This window comes from Penicillium longicatenatum (assembly GCF_028827895.1).
Source record: "Penicillium longicatenatum strain IBT 33135 chromosome Unknown contig_11_segment0_segment0, whole genome shotgun sequence".
Taxonomy (NCBI): domain Eukaryota; kingdom Fungi; phylum Ascomycota; class Eurotiomycetes; order Eurotiales; family Aspergillaceae; genus Penicillium; species Penicillium longicatenatum.
This window is the reverse complement of record NW_026643117.1, coordinates 629,784-648,980: the sequence shown is the minus strand read 5'-3', so window position 1 is coordinate 648,980 and position 19,197 is coordinate 629,784. Positions and strand designations below refer to the sequence as shown.

Sequence of the window (19,197 nt, the reverse complement as noted above, 5' to 3'; positions counted from 1 at the left end):
TCTACTCGGTGCTCCGCTAAGCGGTCGATCTTCCTACGTTCTGTCCAACCGGGCTCAGCTTGCCCCACAGGAAGGATCATCGCATGCTAAATCCTTTCGTATGTTTTCGGTCTCTGTTGCTGTATTTGATATCTTCCTACTCTGTGATTATGGTGGGAATAGTTGACAATAAGCCTTCATGCTTTGAGTCACAAGCTGTCAGGAATAAACTCAAAGTCAATATGGACCCGCACGAGGATGGTGCTCAACGTTGTGAAGCCCAGCAACGAAAACGAACTTTCTGATGGGCAAGCAAGTCATATCAAAGTTACCATTCCAAATCATGATTCGTTGCAATACGATAAGTGTATCGAATTCATTTCCAGGGGCCTTGCATTGGATCGATCCGAGGACCGTTTAGGATGACAGTTTGTTGCAAATTGCTTATTCTGGGTCAGATGCTCCAACTTGCACTCTAAATAGTACATCTTACGAGCTACGGAACTCGGTACGCCTTGTCTCTTCAAAAGATTCTCCCGTGTTTGGAGAACGGTTCATAATTGTGGGTGGGCCAAGCATGCATCTGGAAACTCAAACTAGAGGGGCGATGCAGGTTGCTCCGATTTGAAACGCTTCAACATCAAACGACAACATTCTTTGTGGATCCTGGTCAAAAATTGGGGTACTTTTGATTGCGACGTACATCATGCACTTTGGAGCTGAGAAACAAAGTCAACGTTAGTTGTTCAGGCTGGAAAATATATTCCTTTACTGGTCAACTAGCTTCCGATGCTATCTAGCAATAAATCCAGGGGATGTTCAAGGAAAAGTACCAATAAATGGGAGATGCAATGGATGGGAGCTTTGCAAGAAGGGGTATTTGAAGGTTGAGAACAAATTTTGTTTGGCTAGATGATCAAATCTGGTGAAGTTGATGCAAAATGGCTCTCATATTATAGGCCTGAAGCACCAACTCCGCGCTTTACGTGGAGATATCGGCTTCTTATCTTGGTCAACCCGATCTCGTCATCATAACCTTGTGTCCCCAGAGTGGTCAGGCCAAAATCGAAGTTTGGTGCCCGATTGCCCGATCTCTTTTGCCTACCAGACCCGCTGTCTAGCCTCTGAAGCTTTCCAGATGCTCCGCCGGCTCCAGTGTTCTCTGAGTTGTAGGATGTCATTTTCCGAGTGGCCAGCTTAAAAAGTGGTGCAAGATGGGGCAAGCAGGCAGTGATAATGGCGACGCCCGGCTCGATTGTCGACCAAATGAAAAGGGGACCCATGGCCCAGGTCACATCAGTGGCTACTGTGAATTTCCATGGATCCAAATACAGACTATACTCGCAATACAGGCACTGTGCTTGAATGATCAGATCCTGACTCATTTACTTTCAAAGTCTCAACAGTTATCAGGGAATCAACAATGATACTAACAAGAACCCGACTGCCATAATACCACCAATAGCCATTTTTTTCTTGATCGACATTTGCAGCTTAGCAATTCGAGGGAAGGGAATAATCAAGAGAATGAAGTCATTCAACATGTTCAGTATTCCTGCTCCAATGAAGAATTTGGCAACATCGAGGCAGGTTCCAGTCAGGGTCCCTCCAAATTGGAGCCAGAAACACTTTCGTGGGGTACACAAGCAGCCCATGCAGGTCCAAAGATATATCGGATACGTTAATGTCTGAAACCATCCAAACACGACAGCCCACTTCATCCAGGAATCGAATGGCGAAAAGATGCGGTGGTAGAAAATGAGGATCGATATTCTGGTCGCCGTGCACGCTCCTGCATAAATGTAGGGGTAAATGTAGAGAAGCTATAACTCATGAGTAGGTTAATACCACCGTAGCTCTAGCGTAATTGATCGAACTCACGTAGTAGGTCTCCTCTAGCGCTGATAAGGAAATCGACCAGACATGGTGGCTAGCACCAAAGGTGCTCCCTGTAGCAAGTTCCATTACTGTGATATTCCCGGTACTGAGAGTGGTCTGCCCTACCTGCAACACTGATTCCAGCAGTGGCCCCAATACAAAGCTTCACGATGGCGTTTCAGCTTTCGTCACTCAAGCCGCGAGTTTAAGACTCACCAGAGCAATGATGATGATATAATCATCAGCCAGAATTGGGTTCCGAAATGTTATCCGAGTGATGAAACGAGTGATCACAGCAAGCGCAGCCACACATAACATAGCGATAACGCCTCTGTTATTATTGCCCACCGAGGTGTCATTGAGGTTGATATTGGAAGGCGGCGGTCCAAAGAGCGCCTCAATGGCAGGGTCCACCGTCATGGCAACCGTTCTTTCCGGCAGATTGACCAGAGAACATTGGCCAGCGGCCTGGCAGCACAGACAGGGAAGAGTGGTTATAAAGCGGCGGATAAGATATTCTCAGAAAAATCGTTGGACGGGACAAACCGCCCATTCCTGGATCCTGACTCGACAATAATCCAAAACCCGACGAGATCTGCTGCCCCTAACACTTCTCACCTGACACCCCTGAACTAGCAAAACATGGCCATCCGTCGGCAGCTAAATCCGAAGGATGAGCTAGGGTTATCACTATGCCTCTGGGTGAGGTGGGGCTATCGGTCTGGGTGCGCTGATCTTCAAATGCCGGCTCTCCAGGATTTATCCATTCCAACGGTTTTCGGGAGTTTCACCAGTGGGCCGTGTGCTCAAAAACGCAGTCTAAAATGTGGAGGATTTGCATCGGGAATTGGAAGTTTTTCCTATTCGACAATTTTGTTCAATGACCCACCTTATTCCAAGGTGACAGCGGAACTAACCCTCTTAGCGGATCCGGGTGGAAGGCGATGTGGGTCGACGGAGCACACTTTCCAAAGGCTCTTGCACTACCAATCTTAGCCATTTGCATATGGAAGGATCATTAGTGCGAATAATGATCAGGGGTTAAACGGTTGAAGGACAAGGGATGTTCCGGTCGGAAATTCGCCTTTGACATATTCCTCTGTGGAATGATGTTTTATCGTATGTGGATACGTCCACCAGGGAAGTTCACGTAACTTCTTTCAGGTATCATCATATTTCAATGAGCGGGGAATAGATGGATCAGTAGCTCGTACAAAGTAGTAGGCTCTTTAATTTCAGCCGACTGGAACTAGTGGGATGTTAGGCCCCCCCTTCATTAACGAATGGCACCTGTGGCTAGACTTCTTTTGGTATGAAAACCCGAATCATCTACATACTCCGATTCTCCGGAGCACAATCGCAGGGTTCATGTTTGTCTGTAGCACTGACTTTTCACCGTCCTAGCGCAATGATAATCCTGGGCTATTTCCCAAGTTGGACCGCGCAGTCCAGGTTGTTACAAGGCCGTAAGGCTATAAAGAGGATATTTCCGTGAAAACTTCGCATCTTTGACTGACAACCCCTCTTCTCACTACTCAACTCACCATTACTCTTCTACCTATTTGTTGGATTCATCTCCCCCTTTTCTAAAATATAGCAGGCCAATCTTATCACCATGGGCTCAACCGCCGTCAACCAGGGACCTCCTCAGCTCACAGCCCTTGAACGTATTGGGCCTAAAGGATATCTGCGATACATTTTCCCTTTTCAGCTAGATGAGGACTATGATAAGACTGAATTGATTCGCATTCTTCAAGCCGGATATGATGCTCTCTGCGCAAGATTGCCAGAAGTTGCATGCGAAGCCGTCCCCGATACCGATTCAAAGCAAGCTGGAGTTTTAAAATATGCCAAGCGAGATGATGGCGAGGTAGCGTTCATTATCAAAGATCTACGCGATTCATATCTATCAACATACGCAGAGCTGAAAGAAAAGCATTTCCCCGTCGCTTCTTTCGATGCCGATACATTCTGTTGTCGCGGTATCTGGCCTCAACCCGGTGACCGGCTGCCAGTTGCACAGGTCCAGGCCAACTTTATTCACGGTGGTCTTATTCTCAACTGGAGTATTCTGCATTTGGCAGGTGACGGCACATCCTTTTGTATCTGGACAAAAATCTGGGCAGAGGGATGCCGACGCGCACAGGGAGACTATAAAAGCCCTGTTGACCTTCCAGAAGCCATCTGGAACGATCGCGAACAGGTAATGAAGCCCTCTGGCCGTAACCAAGGCAGGCCCGAGGATCACCCAGAATTTACAGTCCTGCCTTTCACGCCTCCCGGAATGCCGCCTAAGATGACCTCCGTCAACCACCGTGGACAGATTTACTACTTCTCGCCAGAGTCTCTAGCCGCATTAAAGGCCGATGCTTCGCCAGCCAACGCCACCCAGCCGACCGATCAGAAGTGGATTTCGACCAATGATGCCCTCTCCGCTCTACTCTGGCGTACTGTTATGGCAGTGCAGCATCCCATTGAAGAGCTGGAGGGTGATCCTGTCTCTGTCTTCAATATCGCTTTGGACGGTCGCCAACGGACTAATACTCGCATTCACTCCAATACACTAGGCTGCTTCCTTGAGTGGTTTGCACCCTCGGCATCTATCCGTGAAATGCTCACTTCGCTCAATATCGCCGATTTAGCTATCTTGATTCGCAAGGCTCTGAATCGCGTTGATGATCAGTTCACCGATGATTTGATTACCTTGGTGGACTCAGTTGAGGATGTGGATCGCTTTGTCGCTACAGCTTTCCTGGATGTTCCGGGTAACCACTGCGTTCAAAGCTCATGGCTTGGCTTTGAGCTATATGGGATCGAGTGGGGACCCATCCTAGGCAACAAAATTGAGGCGGTGCGACTTCCCCATGTTGGTGTCATCAATGGAGCTCAGCTTGTTCTTCCGCAGTTGCCAAATGGCGGAATGGAGGTTCTCGTTGGAGTGGAGTCAAATTGTTTGGACAGACTCTTGAGCGATCCTTTATTCAACAAGTATGGCGTTGCCTGGTAGATTTTCATCCTCAGAACATCGTGGAATAGTACTTCTTCATTCTTTCTATCAGCTTACTGGCTCTTCTTCCATTAGCGCTTATCAATTGACGAAGCCAATTTTCTCAGCAAACCTCCCTGGGCTCTTTGATTTTCTTCGCTTCCTTGGGATCATACCTACGATTCTTACGTCCGCTGGTATCAAAACTCCATGTAGGTGCCCAGGTGTCCCTGTGCAAATATTTTGAGACCTTCCAAGGTTGGCATGTGTGGGTCTATATATCTCGAATTTCAGGGCCTGTGAGCTCAACCATCAGCCTTCCAATCTTGCCCTGGAGGCAGGGTTCATGCTGTACTTCAGCGCATGGGTATTTTATCTCTAAGCATTCAGCTGAAACTTTAATTCAATTCAAGGTATATCCGAGTTCTCCAGGCCGCAAAAATTCCTAATGAAATTTCGAATAAAGCCATTCTAAGGTGCGACTGCCAAAGTACACTGTGAATTGACAAGTCGAAAGTTTTGGAAGACGGGCTATTTATAAATTTATGCCAATTGGGAAAACATCTATTTCCATGGTTCTTGGAAGGTTGGGAAGGTGGGAAGGTGGAAACGCGGAATCTTCATGATCAGATAAAGCAAAATTATCGACATCAGCATCAATATTTGAAAATCACACTGAAAGAAGCAAGGTTAGAAAAAACCTGTGAGAGGTGAGGAAAGACCCGTAAGCAGGAGCATTGTTGCGTACCTTAGAACGCCACGTGCACTAGCATCTAATCACTCCGGATTCTTATAGCGCAGCTCTAGGCCCACCCTGACCAGTAGTAAGTATAGTGTATCACGCCAAAAGCGGCTGTCTTTCCCCTTCAGCACGTCTATTCGCTCGCAACGTCAACCATAGTAGCATTCCCTGCCCTAGAGCAAATACCGCATCATTAATAGTCTCAAACCCAACCGCTTGGTACCATCCTATTAAAAAGATAATGATCGAGTGTCCCTCATTGAGGTATTTTAGGAATAAATCCCATGGAGCAGAGAGTCTGGGGACCCAGAAGACTGCCGATAGCATAAAAGCCGCTGTCTGAAGCTTTAGCCCCGTCAGACTTTGAGTCTGTAGGGGGCTGCGGACTTGTTTGTATATTCCTATGATCAGAGGTATAGTCGTAAAGAATGGTAGGAGAATGAAGGAATGAGAGCGATAGCGTCGCGCTCGTGCCAAGGGCAGTTCGGATGGTCTAAAGGACAGAAGGTGTCGGATACTGCGTCTATTATCACAGGCCCTAGGGAAAAAATGAGAAAGCTGATGTAAACGAGTACTATCAAGGTCTTGCGAAGGCGACTAGTCAGTCTATGGTAGAGGTTTAACCCTAGCCTAAAAAGGTAATTAGTCGCTGGTCGCTTAAATAGGAAGTGGAAAGTTGTAAAATCACAGCATATCAAACAATGCCCATACGCCTATCACTTGGGAAAAGTTAATCCAGTCAAGTGCATTGCGCGGAAAGTGAGTCCAGTGGGGCACGATATGGATGTCGGGAGGGAGATCGTCCGGGAGATCGAAAATTTGAATATTGATGGTAGAGAAGAAGGCGAAGAATAAATGCTCTGTAGAACAAATAACATTGAATAGTAGGTAGAGTAATGAGATATCTCTAGTGCCCTTGCCTAGCCAAGCATAACGTAGATGAGGGATAAAGGAGGTGAAGACCACAATGAGGATAAGGCTATTTATCTATTAGTTCTTCTGGCACTTTCGCTGTTCTGACTCGTAAATACGAACAGGCTAATGATATTCAGCAGCATATTATACTACCACTACTAGGAGTGATCAGGGTAAAGCGACGAAATATGATGGGGGACGAAATGTTGACGCGGAAATAGAGGGGGATTATTCAAAATTTAGTAGAAAAAATCTAGGAAACCACAAAGTGGCTCGAACAAAGAGCTAATTAAAAAGGGACTAGGGCCTAGGATCTCATTCATTCAGTACCCCTACGCTAAGAGATGGTGTAAGGGTCCATAGCGCTTGAGCTCACCCCCCACGTTATATTCGCCTTATTCTAATCAAGAAAATTGCCCGGAAGTCTCATATGAGCTTGAGGGTAGCGTTCGCCCTGACCAATATAACTGGTCAGGGTGGAGGAACCTCGATCGGCCCCGTATATACCCTGACCAGTTCTGCTAAGCTTAAGGAGAACGACAATTTTCTCCCTAAACGATAGGTTCACTAAAAAAAATTAAAAAAGCAGAGATTTCACCCTGGCTTAATTAGGACTAGGAGGCGCGACTACGGAAAATACCCCGATTAGGACCACACATGACTTTCTAAATGCTCGGCGTGTCGCGGCAGAATGGATACAACCAGAGTTCGATTCCAACTCCGAACTGAATTAGTTCATTTCTTTTCGATCTTCACATTCCACTGTTTTGGAAACGTCATGGCTTTCTCACACATCGATAATTTCGGAAGTGTCTCCACAGACTTTCGCTATACGAAGGAATTGTCTTTTCGCGAGTGAAATATCGCTGTGATCAGGGTTTCCACAGATGTTCAACCCACCTCAATCAAACACACAGCTCAAGTTCGAACTGTATTTAACCTGTTATGGTCATTTCGATTACGCATAGGTGCGCCTATCCAATCCCTCGGTTCCTTGCTCTGGAATTCTAGCTACTCGGATAATCCGAACGCCACTGATAAAATTTAGCGAAGTATTGCCGACAAATAGTCTAGTCTGCATGGCAGGCAGCCGAGATTGAGAACGAGTGGGCACGAGTGGGTCCATTCAGGTACAAGACCCTGGCCGAATCCCGTTTTCCCTGAGCAAGAGATCTTGTTCACCAGCAAATTTTCACGCTTGAAATTCATCAGGTCCGGCCGCACCAGAATGTTACAATTCTGAAGCACCACATCATCATCAATCTAATGCAGGACAGTATTTTCTTCGCTTGATCTCATATCATCGAACCTTGGACCGTTCGCCTTGGCGAAACTTACGTAAATCGAGGCTTGGCCACGAGGTTTACCAGTGCTAAACGCCCCAAAAACCACTATTGAGTTCTAGCATGGCTTCAGCTTGGAAGGAATTTCATAATATGGGGTTTTGATTGGCCCATCTAAATATTAATCTACCAGGGAAGTGGATTGATACCACAGCTCGATACCTGAATCGGGTCCAAAACTACCGACCCACTCTTCTGAACCATAAGGTTTATGCTGAATCGGTGCCTCAATCCCGAGCTTGCCGGGGCCTTCGGCTTCCAAAGCTTGGATTTGGACACGCTAAGTGCCAGAGCTCCATTCGGCCCGAAGAACGTGCGTCCTATTCGGTATTTTTCAAGCTTTGCACCTATTATGTTAAACATCCCCACCGGCAATAGTTTCCAGGGAATGATCCTGAAGCTAACTCTGGCAAGAAAGATAGGAATTACCGGCATGGAGCGGAGTATAAGATCACCCAAGAGCTCTGAGAATGCACCTCTGCAGATCGCTCACACTTATTTCCGGCACTGCCATATTCCCTCGTTTCTATTCATTGTTTTACACTAGTCATTCGTTAAAATAATCGGCCGTGATGCGTTTCCTTAGCCTTGTGGCAGGAGCTGCCTCTCTTGGTGCTGCCGCCGCGGGAGTGATCCAGGCCAAGTCCAACGAAGACACCTGCGCTAATGTTATCAACACTGGCGAAGTCTTGCACTTGTCTGTCAACATCATTGAGTACCCCGTCATTGTTGATGTTGAGCTGGAGGAGGATGCTGTCATCACCATCGACAACACTATTCTGATCGAATGCACCAATGCCCCCACCCACCTGCACACCACTGTTTACGCTTTCGAGACAACCACTGTCACCAAGACCATTTCTACTGCCACCGTCACTGCTGAAGCCACCGCCACTCAGGCTGCTGCTTCCAATGAGAATGGCCGTACCGTCATCACCAAGATCGCTACCAAGACCAAGACCTCTAACTCGTATGTTAATGTTCACACACATTTGATGCAAATTGCCAGGTCTAACGAATCTTCAGTGAACCCACTACCATATCTCACACCAAGAACCTTGCCCCGGTTGCTGGTGGCTCCGCTGTCGGCTCTGGTTTCAACACTGACTTAAACACCAAGCCCGCTTCCCAGACTGCTGTTCGCACTATCGTCCGGACTGCCACTCACCACGGAACTACCACCACCAAGACCTACACGACTACTGTCGCTTCTACCACTGCTACCGTCGCAGCCGGTCAGTGGACCAACTGGACCACCTACAAGGCCAACGGTGTCAACCTCGGTGGCTGGCTTGAGCAGGAGCAGGTCTTCAACCAGTACTGGTGGGACCAGCACGCCCCTGAGGCTGATGATGAGTGGACTTTCTGCGAGACCCTTGGCTCCCAGTGTGGCCCCGTCCTAGAGGAACGCTATGCCACCTTTGTCACCACTGCCGATATCGATAAGATGGCCGCTGTCGGTATGTTATCTCCCCATTTAAACACCTTGAATCACGCAGTACTAATGAAACAACCTAGGTGTCAACACTCTCCGCATCCCCACCACCTACGCCGCCTGGATCAAGGTCCCCGGATCGGCTCTGTATCACGGAAACCAGAAGGACTACCTGAAGAAGATCTCCGTCTACGCCATCGAGAAGTACAACATGCGCGTCATCGTCGGCCTGCACTCTCTCCCTGGTGGTGTCAACAACCTGGACATCGGTGAGGCCTCCGGCCACGATGCCTGGTTCTTCAACTCTACCAACCTGGAGTATTCCTACCAGGCTGTTGACCAGATTCTCGCTTTCTTCGTCGAGACTGGATACCCCTGGGCTTTCACCATTGCCCCCATCAACGAGGCTTCCGACAACCCGACTGCCTTTGCTTCGGCTAACACTCTGACCACCAACGGTACCGCCTGGATCGTCAAGTACACTCAGGGTGTCCTGAAGCGCATTGCCAAGGTTGACAAGCGTATTCCCCTCATGCTCCAGGACTGCTTCGTCGGTGAGGAGCACTGGTCCCCTTACTTCCCCACTGGTACCAACATTGTTATCGATATGCACGTCTACTACTTCGCTGCCTCCGGTGTTTACTCCCAGTGGGCCCAGGGCGCCATTTGTGGACAAGCTTCCGTCCTCGGTGGCGATGGCAAATTCCCTGTCTTCGTTGGTGAATGGGCTCTGCAGACTCTTTACAGCAACACCTATGCCAACCGCAAGAACCTCTTCGATACTCAACGTTATGCTTGGAGCTTGTACGTCCAGGGTGGATCTTTCTGGAACATTAAGCACAACAGCAGTGCTGCTGTTGATGGACAGGGTACCCAGAAGGATTACTGGTCTTACGAGCGTCTTATTGATGCTGGTGTTATCACCAAGGCTTCTTCGAACGCTACCTATTGCTAGAGGAAATCGTTGGTCGTCCTCGGTTCTTTCAAGGGGTAACCTTGGGAGTCGTTTTCGGATCTGATGAACTTAGATACGGTTACTTAGGTACCTAATGTATATTGATTAATATTTACTATTTTTCATCCACTCGACACGGTAACTTGCTCAAGCAGCAGGGCTTGACGCAAAAGTAAATAGTCGACATCCGAAAATCACGAAGGGCGATCAGCCGGGGTGGAGACATTGGCGCTTCAGGTGTCGACCCTTGTTATCTCAATGGCTTCAGCTCTCCTGTATCTACCCCCTTGAATGTTATCTAATATATTACAGCTTTGCCGATCACGATTATTTCTTTCTTGGAAGTGGATCAGGCAAATAGTGATTATGACGTCCAAAAAGCAAGTACCGGGGTTGCAGATACCCAAACACATTTAATGAACCTGCTTAAACGCCCTCTGAGCAGCCATCCCATACTTATAAAACGTCCATTTCTTCCCAGTACAATGACCAAACCCAATCCGCTCGTGCGAAAAATTGAAAACAGGCTCGAACCGAGCAATGCTTATCCGATCATAAGCAGCAACCGCCGCAGCCATTGACGTATTCCGACAAATCTGCTCCGCTAAATCCCACCCATCCTTCAGCCCCAAATTAGCTCCCACATACTCAAAGGGGCTGAGAATATGATTCGCGTCTCCTATGAAGATGACGCCCTTCAGACGGGCATCGTGTGGAAAAGCGAACTTCTCCTTGGCCGGTCGGATAAATGCGGTATCAGGGAGTGTGGCCTCAACCACTGTTTTGAAGGGTTCTTGGAACATGCATGCTGTCTTAAGTGCTTCTTGCTTCAGTGCTGAAAACTCTTCAGTCGTGAACTCAGTTTTGGGTTCACGTTCGGGTCCGACCGTGCTTACTGCCCAGGCTACTCGTTCTTTGTCGAAGGGGTTGTAGATACAACAGACGCCCTCGCCGGAGGACATTTGCAGCCCGTAATTCTCGTCGATCGGCTTGGGCACTCCGGTTGGGAGATGAGAGATTCCACCGATCTGGGTTGCGCCAGCGTATTCGGCCTTCATGTCATTGGGTCGGAAACAAGCTCGTATGTCGCTGTTGGCGCCATCTGCCGCGACGAGGAGGTCGCAGTCTTGCGTTGTGCCATTCGAAAGCGTGACCCTGATCTCTCCGCTGGGCAGCCTTTCGGCTGATTTGCAGGCTAATCCCCAGATCAATCTTGTCTTGGTTTTCTCAGCTTTTTCAATGAGGATGCGCTTTAGGTTGGCGCGTGTGATGCGCATCGTGGCGGCGGGGAGGTTGCCGTATGCAGTTGGGTTGATGGACGAGAGCCACTTCCAGTTGTCAGACCAGACTTTAATATCACCGCCGTTTAAAGTCGCATGGTTTCGAAGCTCATCTAGTAAGCCGAGTTGTTGAATGGCGACCAGTCCGTCGTCGCGGCTCGCTCCGTTGATGTTTAACATGTAGGGGTCTTTTTCGATTGACTTGTTGCGATCATCCCGCTCATACAATGTGATTTCTGGAAGCTGAAGTGAGGGGTTCCATAACTGATCTAAAGCGATCGCGAAGGATAATGCTGCGAAACTTCCACCGGCAACAATAATGCGCTTTCCCGCGAGGAATTGGCCTGGGTTCGACATTTTTGTTGGGAAGGACGTGTCTGCTATCTGGAAAATCTGTAGCAAGAAAGATGCAGAGTTTTGTGAGTTTCAAGCAACTCTGAGCTAAGCTTTGGGGTCTGCGTGCACAGCCCATTGATTTTATAGATAGAATAACCATTTTCCGTCGGATATATATTATGCGGAGAAAGGTTTACACCAATGTTATTTGCTGACAAACACCGCTTTAAAAGTAGCCACAATCCTGGGGCTTGGAACTCGAAACCCGAAATCCGATTCTTATGACTCTACCGCATTATCTTATTATACAGCGCTCTCAGTATGATGTGCGGAGTACTGATGCACGGCCACGGACGGGGCCTGCGACAGCCATTCCCGACGAACCAATTAGCAACAAGAAAATTGTCCCCACTTTTGCGTCTTGCTTTTGAGCGTGCTGTTGTTGAGATGAGACTGAAAGTTTCCAGTACATGATTTATCCCCGGTATCTCGTTCGCCTGGTTGGGCGGGTTCAGTCGGTGGTTAAGCCATATGGGCTCGAACTTGTTCCCACGTGTAACAGCCACATTAATCCAAGCAAAATCGCCCATGTATTGGGAAGTTCGTCCTGGTCCGTACAACGCTCCACCAGTCAAACGTGCATCTTTTAGGAAACATAGACACCTGGAGACATATGCCTGCTAATAGCCTTGCGATCGTGAACCAAATGGCCAGTGCCGTTAACTTCCCGGTAGATTACAACACAGCTGTTACAAAGTTGTACAAGAATATGTGCCTTGAGCCTTTAGAAATTTCAGTGTCCGTCTCCAGGGCTGAAAGATATATCGAAGATTGATAGTACCCTAGATACGGCACCGGTTCCTGTCACTACGATTTTCCATGTCAGTCGCATGGGAGATCTTCACGTATAACGAACCTCAATTGCCGAGTCTGCATTTTGAATACCAATGCTTGATCAGACAGGAGTATTTACATCGATCGTAACCTGCAGGTGGGATGAGATAAACCATCTTTCCTGTGTAAAATACGTACACAGCCTCTCCTTTCTCGTTTCCTCCTAAGACACTCGGTATTAGCTTGAATTAGCGACGGTCAATGGGCCTCATCAATGGTCTCTGCTGTTTCCAGTCATATGTCGAGCCATATCAGCGCATTTCCGAATCAGTCATCATTCCTCGGGATGAGATCGTCCTTCAAATTGAAGCACGTGCCCTCGCATTCCATGAATGGCATGAAAGGCCATTCATTTGCATAGAACCCAATGCTATGGTGTTAGCGGATTCTATCATTTTGGGGAGACCTACTTTCCTGAATTGGAGGGGTTGGCCAGTGCGGCTTGACTTAAATTTTCCCGGAGAGTGCGAATGGGCTGCTATTCAAGCCGAGGAAGGGCAGTGCGGTATTTGAATCTGACCCAGAATGGGACGGGGAATCTGGGGATCTGAGGATGTCTCACAGGATTGCCAATGAAATCGGGCTAAAAATCAACATGAACGTGTTTGATTTGTATTACTTGGATTTTCCTATGCTAGGGAAGTAAACAGAGGATAATGCAGGATTTGAATGATTTTTATTAAATTACGCTTGAGTTGAAGGTGAAGACTAAGTTAAAAGTCTTGTGGCAGGGGTCTCCGCATTCTTGAAGCCCTTGGTCATACGACAGACTCCCGCATGAGACTTTCCCGACGGCATTCCCTCGGCTAAACCTGCCGTGTCTTGGCATTCTTCCCCGGTCCTTCTCCAGGGGGTGAATGATCGGACCGGGTCTGGAAAGAAAGCCACAAATTCAAAAATGACGTGGAACGTTACAACTGGCTGCTACCCCATGCAGTGACGTGCAGGCAAAGCATTTTAAAGCGAAATCCCCGGACAGGAGGTGGGGGTTGAAACCGCCGGTGAGCATCTCTCCGCATTACAGTGCATGCAAAAGTGACGAAGCTTTGTGGGATTTGAGAACGTCCTCAACCCCGGAGACAGCCAAGGCCTTTTTTCTCAATTCGACCCGATTTTCCACGCATTGACCGGCCCGATCAGCCAATCAGCAGCACAGAACCGGGAGCCACTAAAGTCAGTTTTCCGGTTCTCGGAGACCCTGCACCCGAAAAAACCTGCCGTGGTGCGTCCATCCCGACGCCAAGAGTCTATCTCCACTGGGGCCCCCGCAAATTACGATAATTTCTGCGTGGGGGTCACCGGGGTTTGCACTCAAGCAGATTAGCGTGGGGTTGGGAAAAAGGTTTTGTGGGTGTCACCTTGGTCATAAGAGGAGATTTCTGCTCTTTCCACTTCTTTTCTTCTTGTGCAACTGGGAAGAATACATCATGGCGGACGATATCTCACGAAACAACGACCGGATCGAGACTGAGGTCGAGAAAGAGGGGGTTGAGAACTTAGAACATGTTACTGAGATTCAGAATGTCGTCCCACACATTGATCCGGCTCGGAGGATTGTCGTCGAGAAGAGCTTGAAGCGCAAACTTGATGCCCGGTGCAGCTTGTTCGTGCTCATCTACATCATGAACTATCTCGACCGCAACAATATCTCTGCGGCCCGGTTGAAGGGTCTGCAGTCCGATTTGAACCTCTCCGACACACAGTACTCGACCTGTCTGAGTATTCTGTATGTCGGATACATTTTGATGCAGGTGCCTTCCAACATGTTCATTAACCGCATCTCGCGCCCATCAATCTACATCGCCTGCTCCATGACACTGTGGGGTCTGATCTCTACATGCTCCGGACTGGCAAAGAACTTCAGCCACATGGTGGCCATTCGGTTCCTGCTGGGTTTCGTCGAGGCTGCCTTCCTCCCTGGTGCTCTCCTCATCCTCTCGAAGTGGTACACCCGCAAGGAATTGACAACCCGGAACGCTATCCTGTTCTGCGGTAACCTGATTTCCAATGCCTTTTCCTCGCTCGTCGCTGCTGGTGTTCTATCCAATATGCAGGGTGTTTTGGGTCACGCCGCATGGCGCTGGCTCTTCTGGATTGAGGGTGCGATCACTATGACGATTGCCATCTCTTCCGCCTTCATCTTGCCCGATCTGCCCACCAACGCTCGCGGATTCACTGAAGAGGAGCGTCTTGTTGCTCAGCTTCGTCTCATGGAGGATGTGGGTGAGGCTGATACCGATTCCGACGAGCAGAGCCCCTTCTCTGGACTCGTTATGGCCCTCAAGGATTTCAAGATCTACGTTATGATGTTGTCTTTCACTGCCTATGTCGTCGGACTGTCTTTCAACGCCTTCTTCGTAAGTTTGCTCTTTCGTTATCAATTATGACCTTTACTAATCTCCTCTTACAGCCAACCCTCACCGGTACTCTTGGCTTCTCCTACGTCCCTACCCTGCTCATGAGTGCTCCCCCATGGGTCTTCTCCTGTATCTTCTCCGTCCTGAACGCCTGGCACGCAGACAGAACCCAAGAAAAGGTCAGCCACCCCATCCAACCTCCATGACCTTACAACTAACGAAATACAGATCTGGCACATCTACGGCCCTCTCGTCATGGGAATCGTCGGCTTCGTCATCAGCATGTCAACTTTGAACGTAGCAGCCCGCTACGTCGCCCTCTTCCTCCAAGCAGGCTCCTACGCCGGCTTCATCGTCTTCTACTCCTGGATCAGTTCTTCCTTCCCCCGACCCCCGCCAAGCGAGCCGTTGCTCTGGCCCTGATCAACGCATTCAGTCAGCTGGGTAACGTCGCCGGCTCCTACGTGTGGGACCTTTCCGACAACGGGTACCGGAAGAGTTACGGAATAGTCACTGCCATGTTCGGTATTACGATTGTCGGCTTCTGGGGATTCAGGATGATTCTTGTTAACCTGAACAAGAAGCTTGAGGAGAGCGAAGCTGCTGATGCGCAGGCTGGAGCCTCGGACTTTATTGAGAGTGCGGATGAGTCTTTGCGGATGCGCAAGGGTTTCAGGTATCTTGTTTAAATATTTACTTGCTCTACGCACCCTTCATCTACTGGAGGTGCCTTTCAGGCTGTCGTATGTCTGCGACGGGCATTTTGTCTTACATGAGAAATGCAATGATGCTATATGAATGATCAAATTTAGACTCTTCCATGTAAAATCTGATTGTTTTTCATTATTCCGTAATGCGTATTTAGCTAACTCCGGCATGCATGTAAAATACTTCAAAATCCTCATAATTAACCCCTAACCAACCTAGTAAAGCAAGTGGTATATAACTCCGATCATTCCGGTACTCCAAAACTCAAACTCAATTAAAACTTTGTCCTGGGAACGTGACACCGTCCCCCCACGCGAGATCTGGCAAATTTGTTGAGGGTGGATCCGTCTGCTGACTACTTCCTTTCCCAAACGAATCTCTCTCCCCATCACTGCTCCATATAGTCGAAAAGGGATTAAGCGCAGTAACAGGAGCATTCGTCCCATCTGCGAATTCGGTCAAAAGCCTGCTGTCGTCCATAATTACATCCGTATCTCGTAATAGTTGACTCAGATCAATTATTGATGGCTGAATAGTTTGCCAGTTAAAGGTTGCATCCGAAGATGGAGACGGTTTCGAGCTCGAGACAGTTGTTTCAGTACCACCCTGAGATGAAAAGAAGGGTTCATCCGCGGCGGACTTTGAAGATGGCGAGATTGTTGGACAAATTTGTGATGACTGGCTGTGTGTTCTGGTAGCTGTGTTGAGCATCGTAGGATCCAGCTTCATGCCTAGTTGGAAGATCCGATCTTCGATGGCGGGTAGACGTTTTTCAAGGCTTTGGACGCGAATGAGACACTCCAATAACTTTGGGGATGATGTTTCGCTGAAACTGGAAGGATTTGAAGAAAATTCGTTCGAGCTCGGATCTGTGTTGGTTATTGCTGGTCCGACATTGGTGTTTATTCTTGGAGGAGGCGTTCTCAGTGGGCCCGATTGGTCTGATAAAATTCATTAGTACATTCATTCTAGTCTAACTTGGATTGGTAATTGGGACATACATGGGTTGTCCGGAATTGGAGAATCAGGGAACCGGGCGCGGTAGAGGAATTGCCAACGTTCTTCTTGGGAGTACCGGAGCCGAGCAGTACACTGCTCGGCAGAATGCCTTTGACGCTGTTCATCGTCGGGAAATTGTTCAAGGCAAACTCCACAGAGATGTTCATTGTGGACTCGAGTGAGGTGACGGCTAGGGACTATTAGAAACAAGGCATGGATTTATGGACCATGGGTACTCACACAAGCTCAGATGTATATTTGAACCCACCACCCGCACAGACCAGATATTTTCGGTTCTTGACCCCATATTTGTTAGGGTCGAACTTGTGGTACACACATGCGAACCTGCGTCTTTCATCTCTGTCTGGGGAATGAAGCCGCTTCCTCTTTCGATCTTGATTGCCGTCATCGTCGCGTCCACTTCCCCTATTATCCTGTGGTGGAGATCGCCCACCCTTCATGGGCGGCGTTTGTTCCCCAGAGCCATTGGAGTCGCCCGTGCCCGAGGGGACACTTCCACCATTGTTCGTAGATGATGATCCATTATTGTTCACCTCTTCGTCCTCCGCATCCTCCATCGGAGTATCGTAAAGTTGGTATCGTATTAAATGGGATGAAGAGGAGTCTTGTGGGGTCGGCCGTGTTTGGTTGTGGGAGGGTATTTCCTCAATCCAACGACCAATTTCCTCTCTCTGCTGTAACTGGACAGGCTCTTTTGACCTCCTCACATAAGTGCCGCGCTTGAGAGGACACGTGTAGCTGCTGGAATCCTGGCCGGAACTGGGAAGAGGCCACTCCGAGACAGTCGAAGGAAGCGTGAATGATGACACTTGGGTTTTGACCGGAGGCCAGTTGGAACTCTCCTGTACCTCGGTGATGCTGGAAATTGGGCTTGCCGTCATGCGCCTTGGTGGCCGAGAAGTGCTCAATGGCATATTGAACGACACTCTCCTATCAATGTGAGGCGCATCATCTTCTAATTCCAGGTGGAATGATTCATCCCGCTTGCGCGAGACATCCACGTATTGCGGGGGAGGGGTGTTGATGTTATTGTCATAGTATGAGTATTCAGATGGCGAGTGCAGAGGAAATGCTGAAAATGGGCTGGGTGAAAATCGGGTAGGCGATTGCGGAGATATAGGAGAGACCAGGGTCATTTCGGACATCGAAAAAGGTCTCTCTGGAAACCTCTCGCCATCATGAGTCTCAAAGGTGCTTGCGCGAGATATGGAGTATGTACTCTCCGAAGGATCGTACTTCGGCTTCGTGACACAACTTTCCGGTAATTCAGCATTCATGCCAGATGCGGGAAGCTCGGCAAGGTAGTCAGGAGGCAATTGTATTTCGTGTTTTGTCCTCCCACTGCTGGTGGTGCTGGTGGTGGTGGTGCATGATGCCTCAGTAAAACTTCGCTGTGGCAGTCGGTGTGCACTTTCTGTGCTAGAATCCACCGCAGTGCTCGTGTCCGATAGCTCTTGGACGTTCCATCCGCAATCTGTGTTTGTGTCTGATGAAGTGCTTTCCGCGGTACCGGTGTGCGTGGTGCTGGGGTACGCGGCAAAGCTCAACGACCACTTCACACTCCTCGTCCTGCTAATTTTCCCATTGTGACACTCGATCAGAGGGTGGAAGATAGGATTATTCGCAAGCTCTTGAGCGACAATTTCCTGCCAGCCCGAGTTTTGGTGGGTGCGGTACCAGGCGTTGGTGCGCATAATTTCCTTGCAGACGCCTCTCGTTGATTGTTTGTTAGACGGGCTATTCTTGATCGCTTCTTGAATCATGGCGGTAAAGTCCACACACATGTGCTTCATGAAGTCGCCTGGGGTGAAATCTGGCTTCTCTAAGGTGAACTTTGGTTTTGCGGGGACGCTGATCACTTTGCGGGGAGTGGTGTGAAGCCATTTTTTGATGAAGTCCTTCTTTGCGATCTTGGTTGCAATCTTGGTTGCGGAGATCTAGGAACCGTCAGTCAATAAAGAATAAACATGGAAGGTTCCACGGGTCGGAAGATTGGAAGGTTTGTTTACGTTGGAATCTCTTCGGTGCGGGGTTTGAGCCGCAACTGGGCCGGTCTTGGAGTCCATTGTCATCGCGCTGAACACAAAAGCTCATATGAAGATGAACGGAATGAAAGCCATCTTTCCCAGGTTATTAATCTTCCAGGGCTTATGTATCCGATTCTCTGACGTAGAGAGTAATCGGCCGCCTCGTACTCGACAACTGCGCAACTGTCAAGCCTCCACCCGCGGTCGCCCAATGAGGGGGCGCAGGGCGTCGATTACTTGGCTTTTGCCTAGGCACCGTCAACCGCCTTGTCAAAGTCCTTGACAATTGGCAAACCTCTTGCCAGATGCGTGGAAACTTGTCAAATGCGTAGATCTGGTCAA

The 19,197-nt window shown here is 48.7% G+C and overlaps 6 protein-coding genes across 6 annotated transcripts; 3 read left to right on the top strand and 3 right to left on the bottom strand.

The window, feature by feature from the left end:
* Nucleotides 1-932: 932 nt before the first annotated feature.
* Nucleotides 933-2,277, bottom strand: N7484_000238 (uncharacterized protein; the record flags this gene model as incomplete). Its single annotated transcript, XM_057110659.1, has 4 exons — nucleotides 933-1,314; nucleotides 1,414-1,802; nucleotides 1,861-1,983; nucleotides 2,074-2,277. The coding sequence occupies 4 exons, from the start codon at nucleotides 2,275-2,277 to the stop codon at nucleotides 933-935; spliced, it is 1,098 nt and encodes a 365-aa protein (XP_056977885.1).
* A 1,195-nt stretch (nucleotides 2,278-3,472) lies between these two features.
* Nucleotides 3,473-4,864, top strand: N7484_000237 (Transferase; the record flags this gene model as incomplete). Its single annotated transcript, XM_057110658.1, has 1 exon — nucleotides 3,473-4,864. The coding sequence occupies one exon, from the start codon at nucleotides 3,473-3,475 to the stop codon at nucleotides 4,862-4,864; it is 1,392 nt and encodes a 463-aa protein (XP_056977884.1).
* A 3,551-nt stretch (nucleotides 4,865-8,415) lies between these two features.
* On the top strand, nucleotides 8,416-10,233 carry N7484_000236 (uncharacterized protein; the record flags this gene model as incomplete). Its single annotated transcript, XM_057110657.1, has 3 exons — nucleotides 8,416-8,813; nucleotides 8,870-9,303; nucleotides 9,362-10,233. The coding sequence occupies 3 exons, from the start codon at nucleotides 8,416-8,418 to the stop codon at nucleotides 10,231-10,233; spliced, it is 1,704 nt and encodes a 567-aa protein (XP_056977883.1).
* Nucleotides 10,234-10,646: 413 nt separating this feature from the next.
* On the bottom strand, nucleotides 10,647-11,870 carry N7484_000235 (FAD-dependent oxidoreductase; the record flags this gene model as incomplete). The annotated part of the gene is made up of 1 exon (XM_057110656.1): nucleotides 10,647-11,870. The coding sequence occupies one exon, from the start codon at nucleotides 11,868-11,870 to the stop codon at nucleotides 10,647-10,649; it is 1,224 nt and encodes a 407-aa protein (XP_056977882.1).
* Nucleotides 11,871-14,170: 2,300 nt separating this feature from the next.
* On the top strand, nucleotides 14,171-15,789 carry N7484_000234 (uncharacterized protein; the record flags this gene model as incomplete). Its single annotated transcript, XM_057110655.1, has 4 exons — nucleotides 14,171-15,100; nucleotides 15,154-15,279; nucleotides 15,329-15,454; nucleotides 15,475-15,789. The coding sequence occupies 4 exons, from the start codon at nucleotides 14,171-14,173 to the stop codon at nucleotides 15,787-15,789; spliced, it is 1,497 nt and encodes a 498-aa protein (XP_056977881.1).
* A 289-nt stretch (nucleotides 15,790-16,078) lies between these two features.
* N7484_000233 (uncharacterized protein) lies at nucleotides 16,079-18,894 on the bottom strand (the record flags this gene model as incomplete). Its single annotated transcript, XM_057110654.1, has 4 exons — nucleotides 16,079-16,749; nucleotides 16,810-16,997; nucleotides 17,048-18,765; nucleotides 18,838-18,894. 4 exons carry the CDS (start codon nucleotides 18,892-18,894, stop codon nucleotides 16,079-16,081), a joined length of 2,634 nt encoding a protein of 877 aa, XP_056977880.1.
* Between the last annotated feature and the right edge of the window lie 303 nt (nucleotides 18,895-19,197).